The sequence below is a fragment of the Orycteropus afer genome, unplaced genomic scaffold, assembly GCF_000298275.1.
Source record: "Orycteropus afer afer isolate SDZICR_OR568_19922 unplaced genomic scaffold, OryAfe1.0 scaffold00217, whole genome shotgun sequence".
Classification (NCBI taxonomy): Eukaryota; Metazoa; Chordata; class Mammalia; order Tubulidentata; family Orycteropodidae; genus Orycteropus; species Orycteropus afer.
In genome coordinates this window covers 3688898-3699073 of record NW_006921804.1, presented here as the reverse complement: position 1 = coordinate 3699073, position 10176 = coordinate 3688898, and the positions used below count along the sequence as shown (strand labels likewise).

The window sequence follows — 10176 nt, the reverse complement described above, 5'->3', positions numbered from 1 at the left end:
AGACTGACTCAGGCTAACCCCGCCTGGGCTAGAGATGCACACCTAAGGTATAGGGTAACGACCTTAAAGAGTTTGTTTCTTCTTTCCTTGTGTTCTTAGCAGAGAGAAGAAAATCAGACCATAACAATATGGCCTTGATTCTTTTTTTATGCTTTGCAACTTTGTTACAGCTTTAAACTTAAGATTATAAAAGAGAGTGTTTGAGAAAAATGGAGGATTCTCTGAGTTGGTGACCCATAGCTCATAGCGAGCATTTTCCTTTATGTCAAGTGAGTATGAACCCAATTATGTCTTTAAATAATTTTCTTAGAGCCAAATTATTTAAATAATTTTTATTTTGTTCATCCTTTGGTAGATGAGAAAAATACATTACAAAATACATTATACAGAGGACAGCTCACAGTACACGCTATTCAAAACACAATCTACATTCCAGCCAGGGCTGGTGGTTAAGTTCAGAAGGAAGCCACAGAGGCCTTGAAAACCAGATCTCAGCTCCATGGAATGAATTCTCCCCTTGTGTCCCCTTTATCCCAACTTAAGCATATATTAGCACCCCTGATCAGGTGGGTGTGGTGGACCAGCACTCAGTGGGACTGGCGAACTCTCCATCCACCTGAAGCAGCAAAATATTCCCATCCCTCAAAAAAAAAGGGGGAAAATGACTGATGTTAAAATGGTTGTGGCTCAAGCCATTGCAGAACTCCTCCTGCATCCTGCTGGTTCCCAGGCACCTGTCCCAAGTCTGTTAGTCGTCTCTGGCCTCTGTCATTTCACTTGTCGTCTAGTCTGTAGGCATAGACTCTCCTGAGAGGCAACCTCAACTCCAACGCAAGCTTACTGACAAGGAAGGGCAGGCAGCAGCACCTGCTTTAAGCAGGAGCCCTGCCCACACTTTCACATCAGCATGTACATACAACACAGCACCAACAGTTCTATTTCAGAGCAGATGCCCCCACTCCTTCACATTCCCAGAGCCTGCCATGAGAATACAGGTGTCTAGGACAAGTCCCCCTCCCCCCCAAGCTAACACTTTCTAATAGGACCCACCTTGTGGGAGTGGCTTGAGAATCCACAAGCCTCCAAGCCAAACAACTTCACACCTATGCCAACATTCTTTTACAAGACCAAATGAAGCAAGACAGGAGGAAGGTGAGCAAAGGGGTCACCAACAGTTACCACTCAATGCTAGTTAAAGGCCACTTCCTGGGCAGGAGGGGAAGTGATGAAGACCCAGAAGTCATAGCACCTCAGCACATTGCCACGCTCACTAAAGACCATATACACACATGGGAGACTGCCCCCACTCCTATTCATTTGAAAGCAGTTCTATGAAGCAGCCTCTTAAACCTCATTTTCTTTTTCCTGGAAAACTGGAAACATCTCTGCAACTATCAAAGCTGTCCTGGGAACTTAGATCATGGTCTCAGCCTCCTGCATTGCAGTGGGCTTGGCACCCCTCCCCCACCTCCCAAGTAGTTCAAGGGATGGGGGTAGGGTAGGATGTGGAAATAAAAATAAAGATGAGTCAAGACCAACATCTTCAAATTAACAAACTGTAATTGTTTTCCCAAAGATACATTTTTTTTTCATACACATCCATCATACACTGTAACCAAAAAAAGCAGTGTACATGAAATAAGAGAAAATAAATTAAAAATCCATAGCATAGGTAAGGAGGCTCTAGTCTGGAGCACAGCTGAGTTCCAGCAATATAAGGAGGCTCGAAAGTTTCTTTTATAAGAATGCCTGCTAGCAAGGGTTCCAGCAAGGTGGTTGGTTGGTCTGTAAGTCAGTCTTGAGTACTTGAAACAGTTCTGTGTTTTTTTTTCCTTAGCGTTTAGAATAGCCATCACTGTCCTGCAATAGGCAGAGCTATCACGTCCAGGAAAAATGAGGGAGGGAACCACAGAGGCAGCGTGAGATCCAAATACAGCATTCAAAGGTAATTGGTCCAGTGGTGCCTGGGGAAGGAGGACGAGGACGACTCTCCAGGGTTAGCCATCTTCCTTTGGGGGTGTGTACCAGCCTGCAAATAAACAGAACAAAACAGTCAGGGAGGTAGGGACCGAAGTCTATCCCCATGTATTAATCACTGAAGATACCTCCAGTGTTTCAGATGAAAAGATCCTAGGAAGGGCTGCCCGCCCGATGTCAGGGGAGAGGCGGTATATGGGAAGCTGAGAAACCACATACCTGGAGATCATAAAGGAAGGGAGAATGATGTGCCCAACCTGAGATGACAGAAGAGTTAGATGAACCTTTTCAAAGAGTGGCAGGGAGGAGGGACAGCACCAAGTCTACATGGGATATGATCATCGGTGCTTTTCTGGGAGAAGAGGCTGTGGATGTAACCACCTCTAGCCCTTCTCTGGAGAACAGAGCAGGTGCTGTGATTTGATTTGGGTGGTAAGGCTCAGAAACCACAGAAAGGGGTTCTTGCTATTTGGCTGAAAGTGAAAAAAACCTCTGGGCTGGCAAGTGTCTGAATCCCCGAGTCCTGGCTTCAGCCTCACCGTTTTTTTCGTGGATCTGCACCAAGGACTTGTAGGACTGCTGTGCTCTTGTCAGACTGTATTGAGACTGGGGAGAGGAAGCCACCAAATCAGGCCATGGCCAGCTGCCCCTCACATTCCAAAGACTGCCACCCAGAGACCCAAGAGTCCTGGCTCCCAATGTGTTCTACTGATGAACTAGTACCCTTTACCTGGGGGAACGCTATGGGACATAGTCCCATAGCCTTCACTTTCCAGACCTCTGTCCTCCCAAAGTCGTATGCTGCCCCTCAGGCCACTCTGCCACTCTAGGCAAGCCAGGCCCTGTTATCTACTTCTATCAGCCCAGGGGCCTTGTCTTCTTGGTCCCACAAAGGCAGCCTTGGCCTGCTAGTGGCCCGTACTTTATTTAGCCAGCCTCACCAGCTCAGGTCCAAGGTCCTTACCTTGTTGGCTCCAAACTGCACTCGTGCTTTTCCCTTCACCAGTGTGGCACTGATCTGCATGATCACAGACTCTATTGAGTAGGCACTGCTCCAGCCCTGGTAACAGGGAGGGACAAAGCAAACTAGTCAGGACAATTTTAAAAGGAACCTTAGGCTTGCCCTCCAGACAAGCAAGTGCATCCCTAGAAGGACCCTTGCCCTTTGCCCCCAGCACAGCCATCACCTGTGTGCCCAGGTCAGTATAGTACAGGCCCTGCCAGGCAAAACGAAAGGACCACATTATGACTATCACTCAACCCAGAGGGATGTGAACGTGGAAAAGCTCACCTTGGCCCTGCCTAGCCCAGAGCAAGAGACAGGCTCACCTGTTTGGTGAGAAGTTCCATGCAGATGGCACCTCCACCCAGAACATACCTGTAGAAAAAAGGTTAGTCAGCAGTACCTGGCAAAAGCTCTGATTTCCTTACTCGCCCACTGCAACAGAGGCTGCCCTCTCTCCCCCTGCCAACCACTCACCCTCCGGAGAGGACTGGAGACACAACCCTGACAAATGGTGGGTCAAAGGGAAAGTTATCCTGAGGAGAAGACAGAGACAACAATCAGGGAGAGTAGGTCAGTGTCCTCCCTAGAACTCCATGGCAGAGGGAAGATGAAGCCAGGGAGGGAAGGAAAGGAAGACAGTCTTACTTTAAAGGAAAAATTAAGTAGGATGAAGTCAGCTCCTTCTTTCTCTTTGAGGATCTGGAGATCATTGTGCAAAGCGCTGTCCTGGTCAACTCTATGAAACAAGGAATCTGAACTCAGGCCCCTGATCCCAGCCCACAGCCTCATGCTGGCTCCCACTCCTACAGGCTAGCAAACCACTGCCCACATCCACCACTGGGACTCTGCAACCAACAAGTTGGGTGGGACTGCTCTTGGGATTCCCACCATAGTAGCTCCACTCACACCACTCCTCAACTTCCTTTCCAATCCCAGAGTCCCCACTCACTTGAGGAGTTTGACATTCCAATCATACAGACTGTCATTCACGAGTTCGACTGCATAGTTTCCTGGTAATAAGAGAAAAGGAGACAGGTGTTATTGGGAATGGTCCAGGTGGTGAATGTCCCTAATGCAGATCCCTTTCCCAGGCCGAGAGAAAAAGACCAAAGCCTCCAGGGTTCACCCCAGATGGACAAGCTGCTGGCTTGAGGAGTTCCATCCTTAGCCTGAAAATTCCTAAGCATCCATGTATCTCAGAGCCTCTCCCCAACATCATATCCTTGTTCACAACGAACTCCTGTTCAGGCCCCCTCTGGGGTGAACTCACCGCCTTTGTAACTCTGTGATCGGTATATATCCCTGAGCTCCTTCATCAGTCGGTCAGTGGCCTGCACCGAGCCAGACACCGCACCCTGCAAAGGAGGGACAACAGGAACATCCCATGGTCATGTGGCCTGGGACACATGTACTAGATGCTGGGGTAGTCTGGTAGCCTGACCAGGATTTAGGAAGGATCAGGCATACCCATAATCCCTATCTGCTCCCCATATTGATATGCAATGGCCTACTACCTCCCAAGCTAGTACCCGCCAACCACTTTGCCCAGTCTCTCTCTAGAAGGCACGTACATTTAAGTAATCTTGCCTCTGGTTCTTTTTAATTTTCTCTAGTATGGCCAAGTTTTCTTTTCCAATGCCATCATCTTCAGACTTCTTGCCTTCAGCTGGCTCTTCCTCTTTCATTTCATAGTGATCTAAGTCTTCTGTGTCCTGGGAGAGATGTGAGGTATGAGGTATGAATAAAATAGAGGAAAGAAACCAACACAAGTTGTGAGGGGGCCCTCAAGTCCCCAGTCTCATGTGGCCTAGAGCTCCAAGTTAAGGAGGCTGCACTCGCTCTAGCAGCCTATGAACACAGCACCTCTTTCATTTCTGGGATAATTCCCAGCTGCCCTCTACTATATAAAATAATTTCTTATTCAAGTCTCAAGAGCTATGGTAAGGACCTAGGGAAAGTAGGAAGGGACTTAGTCCTCCTGTTCCCCAAAATGACCTGCTCCTACCATCCCTAAAACTCTTCCTTGGCAGCAGAAACTCTTTCCTAATTCCTAGCAGAATGACTTTGACCTGACACTGACTCAAAGCTCATATTTCACTAAGTGGCTATTGTACTCAGGAGTTCTCAGGGCCTCATGTCTGAAGGGGAAACCTAATCATAAATCTCCTCTCTTCCCTCCAAGTATAGGGCCTGAATCTGGTATGCAGATACCCACTGCCAAGATGGAAATGAGAAAAGAGGGCCAGAAAGGAAGGTGGTCGAGGGCCAGAAAAGAAGGTGGTGGAGGTCAAGAACTGAGCCCCTTATTCACCCTGCTCTAAGTGAGTAAGCAGCTCACTGTGAGTACGGCAGAAGAGGAGTAAAGGAGAAGCCCATGTCCAGGGTCTAACCCTTTTCAGTGAGATACTGGGTGAAGGGGCACAGGGCTGTCAACCATCTTGGAGGAATGAGTTTCATGTATCACCAGCTCTGTCTGGGTCCTAAGACCCTTCCCAAGTTACAGAAATTGTGGCTCCTAGGACATTAATCCAATGCTAGGAAATAAAGTGATCTCATTCTGGCAGGAGGTAATAATACTAATCTCCTAATTGCTACATTAGTCACTGACATTACTGAACGTTTATTATGTCACATACCATATTGGGTGCTATACACACTAGCCCATTTAATTCTTACAACCACCACATCGCTATTCTATCATGACCCCCATTTTACAGACAAGGAAGCCGAGGGCTAGAGAAATTAATCATCATGTCCAAAGTCATACAACTCTAAGCAGAACTAAGATTTGAATCATGGTCTGTCTGGCTCTGAAACTCAAATTCCTAACCATTAAATTATATTCTTGCAAAGGTATTTGTTTTTTTAAAGAATAGTCAGGTAAAATATTTAGCACTCATCATGCAGCACACAAAGCATTTCATATGGAATTCCTCGTTTAATCTTCAAGACAACCTTTAGACAGAAGATACTAATTAAAATCCCATTTTATGAATAAGAAAACTACAGTTTTAGTGAGATTGTGTGCAATCCCCCAATTAACACAACTAGGGGATCTGGGATACAGATTCAGGTCTGTCTGATCGTCAAATATTTGGTATGAACAGACTTGCACTTGCTGATAACTTTGTTCCGTCTTCAGTGCTTAGATGTGGTGTCCTGTCTCATCCACTACATTCGCTGTTCCTCTAGGTAGTAAATTTGTCTTTATTCCTTTTGTATTTTTTCTCCCCAGTTCTACTCTGAAGGTATATATACAGTGGGTGATCCATACTGACTGAAAGAACCTCCTGCCAGTGCTAGTGCTTCTGCCACTTCAGGGGACAAGCCTACCTCAGGCATCTCCTCATCTTCATCTTCTGATGACACATCTTCCTGTGTGCACTGCAGCAGGGAGGGGAAAGATGGCGATCAGAGCCCCAGTGGTTTCCTAGAATGCAGCCTCTGCTCTACTCCCAAGTTTCCAGGTCTGGACACTGTGCCTGCCCATACTGCTGCCAGCCTCTCCACCAGCCAGACCAGAGTGGAAGCAACAGCCCAGGGAGTGACTCTGCCACAAGCCTATTACTATTTTCCTCCTACCATATGCCAAAGAATCCAAGAAAAGGAAAATGGTAGTTTCTGTCATCTAATTCACAAATCCCAATTTAAGTTTCCCAAAACCCCTTCTTTACTTGATTTTCTCTAGACTAAAATTGCATTCTAGGTTCTAAATGAGGGGCCTGGTTCCCCAAGGGCCACCACCTGCTACTGTTAAGATAATGGTAAAAATTCTCCCTTCCTCTCAACATGAGAGATACTGCCCATGACAGTGACTTTTGATACAATAGATAAAGCTACCAGTACCCCATTTAGCTAGATTTCCTTCTGGAGAATGAGGCTGAGAATCAGGACGTGTGTGTGTTCGGAGAAGGCAGCGGTAGAGACAAACTAAAGCCAATTCTTCTCAACAAGTACTTCTATTAAGGTCTGTCAGTGCAGCAACTCTGCACAAGGCCCAAAGATCTGCACATGCTCACCTGCTCTGCTGGCAAGGGCTGATCCAGCATCTCCACATCTGGATGCTGAGGGAGGTTATAGAGTTTACACAGGTCAGAGATGATCCTCTTCAGATGCTGCAACAGCTGGGGGCAGGGGACCAGAGTGACATTAAATACTCTTTCCCCTCCTCAATCTGAACAAGTATATGAATGATCTACAAGCTCAAGCCCCAAACTGGTACCGAGCTCTCTAAACCTTCTGGACCACATGGCTGTGGGAATGAGTCTAGTGGAGGACCAATCCTGGGACTGCTGTAGGGATATCCTTTTGCCTTTTAGCAAGCAACTCCTCTAAGGAGATTGACCCAAAATGTCCAGCCATTCACCTTCTACCTCCCAGATTTATCTCCCTTTCACAGGATGTCTTCACGACATGGGCCTCAGAGGAATAATCCCTCCCCCCAAATAAAAACCCTGACCCCTCACCAGAGTATTCCCTTTCTTAATGTCCACCAGTCTCTCCAAAACAGCGGCCAAGTTAGGGTCATCAGACTCCACCGACCAGATGGGGGGCACAGCAGGGTATGACTCCTGAGGGGAGAGGAGCAGGGAGGGTGGTCAAAATGGGAGATTCTGGGAAAAGCCAGATTTTTCCTCCCCTCCCTCCCTTTAAGGAGCTCTGGTGGCCTAGTGCCTAAGGCATATGGCTGCTAACCAGAAGGCTGGCAGTTCAAACCCACCAGCCAATCCCTGGAAGGAAGATGGGGCAATCTAATTCCGTAGTACTACCTCCTTGGAAACCCAAGAAGGGGTCGCTATGAGTCGGGTCCGACTTGACAGCAATGAGTTTGGTTTTTGGTTCCCTCCCTATAAACACACACACACACATATAAGCCCAGCTCAGCAGATCAGTATCTAACTAAGTGACTTCCCAACAAACCCGAGGCTGGGAGAAAAAGTGCCCTGGGAGGATCCTTTCCAAGAAGGCTAGAACCTTTTCCTTTTTTCCTTGAGAATAAAAACCAGGGAAACAGCAGAACCAAACTCTGCTAATAATGAGGGAGGCCTTCTCCTGATCCACTGTAGTTCCTATACAAGTTCCCCACTTGAGGTTCTCTCCACACCCAGGACAAAGTTTTTCCAACCCTTCTGCTTTTCAAACAACAAAGCCAGCTAAGAAGGATCATCTCATCACAACCACATTGTCAAAAAAGCCAAACACTGGAGCTTACTTTAACTGGTGAAGAAAGGATGAAAACTAGATGGTATCTACAGAACCTAAGACTATAAGGAGGAATCTCCCTACTCTACCCCCAGCAGAGTCCCTCAAAGACCAATTCCCCCCATCTCTTCCTTGGGAACCTGCCACCCTCTCAGTCCAAGCGTGGGCTGTAGGGCTCTACATGGCAGGCTGGGAGAGAAGCCTACGCTGTTGACATTCCCAGCATTCCTGAGCCAGGGTGCCAAACGCAGCCTGACCAGACTCCCCCACTGCCCAAACCAAAGGAGTCAGGCCAAGTTTCACTTCCAGGGGCTAGAAGGAATCTGAGGACCCCCTAAAAACCAACTTCCTACCAGGAAGAAAAACAGAATAGATGGCCTCTGTCCACTGAAAAGGCAGCTAGATGGGAACAGCCCTGCCCCTATGAAACTGGAAGCTTAATTTATGAACCAAATGATCTCTTAGGGCTCCCACACATGCCAAGGAAACCATCTACTTCTACTGGGAATCTTAGTGCTGCCATGGCTCCAATCCTCAATGCTGTAGGATAAAGCAATCAAGGATGCTCAGTCTTCACCTTACTAAGCCCCCCACTTAATTCTCTCAATCTAATTTTTTAGTTAAAAAAAAAAAAAAAAAAAGAGGAGGGGCTGGTGGGTGAGGGAACAGGGCATGTGTTTTGGTGGTACACCATCCAGCCCAAGCTAAAGCTTGCCTTACCAAACACTGACCTGGCATGTTCAGGTTTGATTAAGGAAAGGGTCAGAAAACAAAAACCATGCACTTGGAGTCAAGCCCCCAAGTACCAGAGAATTCACAAGTCTCTCCCTAGACTACACCTATCAGCAATCAGCCTGCCTGGATAAAGTGCTGGCCCCTGGCTCCCTAGCTACTGCTCCCAGCAGGAAGAACACCATCACAGCAAATGAAATCAAATAGGTGCTATACCATGCAGTACCAGATTGCAAGAGGCCAGCCTTTTTAAAAGGATGTTTGAGGGCAGACTCGTGGGAGACATGGAAGGTGTCGTGTCTAGCATCCCTAGATGCTCACTGGAAAGAAATGTAACTGTTACTGCTCACAATAACTGGGGTGGCCCTTGTACACCATCATTACCAGGAAAGGCAACAACCTAGAGCAACTGGAGATATCCACAGAGAACAGGGAGGGGAGTGGCAGATCTGCTACCAGCTGGGGCAGGAAGAGGAGAGTTAGAGGTTACACCAGGGGGAAAAAAAAAAAGGTATCTAATAGAAAGAAAGAATAGTCAGTGAAGTGCCAGCTACCACTTGGTAAAATTGAAAGACCAAAGAGGGGCTGCTTGAGGGATGCCTGGCCAGGGATCCCACAGGTGGCAACATCCTAAGTCAAAGGAACTACTGAGAAGGGGGCATCACTGAAATGTGTAGTTCCAGGCCAGGTCCTTCCAATGAGTCAATGCAGAGACCTGGAACCTTGAGATGTGAGTAGGGGGAGAAGAGGAGCACTCTTAGTGGTAAAATCGTAGACGAGTAGCCAAAAGGAACCCAAATCATGAACCTTGGGTATGGGTGGGTGGGTGGGTTGGTGGAAAAGGGTAATCGGGGCGCCATATGTCGGGGTGTCTCTCGCTATCAGGGGTCAATAGAAGAAATACTGGGTGCAGGATAGAACCACAAGCAGCAGAAACAAGTGTAATCTGTGGGAAGAAGCCCTATAAGGGGCTTTGGCCTCCCAGGTCCTACGAGAGCAAAAAGCTGTATGGGGTGATTCCCGACAAGGGGCCCCAGAAAGGTGCACGCAAGGGGGGTTCCTCACCGTGATATTGCAGTGTATGCGGACAGGATCCCCGGGCACCGACCCCCGTGGGGGGAGATGCGGACCGGGCGCGGCCCCCGCCCCGGCCCCTCCGGCCCCAGCCAGCAGGAACTCGCAGCTCAGCTCGTCCAAGCAGGCGCTGGCAATGCGGAAGCGCTCGTGGCCGCGGTGGAAGATGGACTCGAGCAGCTTCA

At 47.9% G+C, this 10176-nt stretch overlaps 1 protein-coding gene across 1 annotated transcript in view; it reads right to left on the bottom strand.

Annotated features, from left to right (window-relative positions):
- Positions 1-1997: 1997 nt before the first annotated feature.
- The window catches only part of UBE2Q1 (ubiquitin conjugating enzyme E2 Q1), an 8701-nt gene continuing 522 nt past the window's right edge, over positions 1998-10176 (bottom strand). The window contains exons 2-14 of the mRNA XM_007948530.2: positions 9983-10171; positions 7450-7554; positions 7003-7107; positions 6317-6367; positions 4555-4695; positions 4254-4338; positions 3933-3993; positions 3629-3719; positions 3458-3516; positions 3307-3355; positions 2942-3037; positions 2517-2583; positions 1998-2029 (exon numbers count right to left, since the gene is read on the bottom strand). Of these exons, the coding sequence (XP_007946721.2) occupies positions 1998-2029; positions 2517-2583; positions 2942-3037; positions 3307-3355; positions 3458-3516; positions 3629-3719; positions 3933-3993; positions 4254-4338; positions 4555-4695; positions 6317-6367; positions 7003-7107; positions 7450-7554; positions 9983-10171 (1131 nt within the window). The remainder of the gene's footprint in view (positions 2030-2516; positions 2584-2941; positions 3038-3306; positions 3356-3457; positions 3517-3628; positions 3720-3932; positions 3994-4253; positions 4339-4554; positions 4696-6316; positions 6368-7002; positions 7108-7449; positions 7555-9982; positions 10172-10176) is intronic.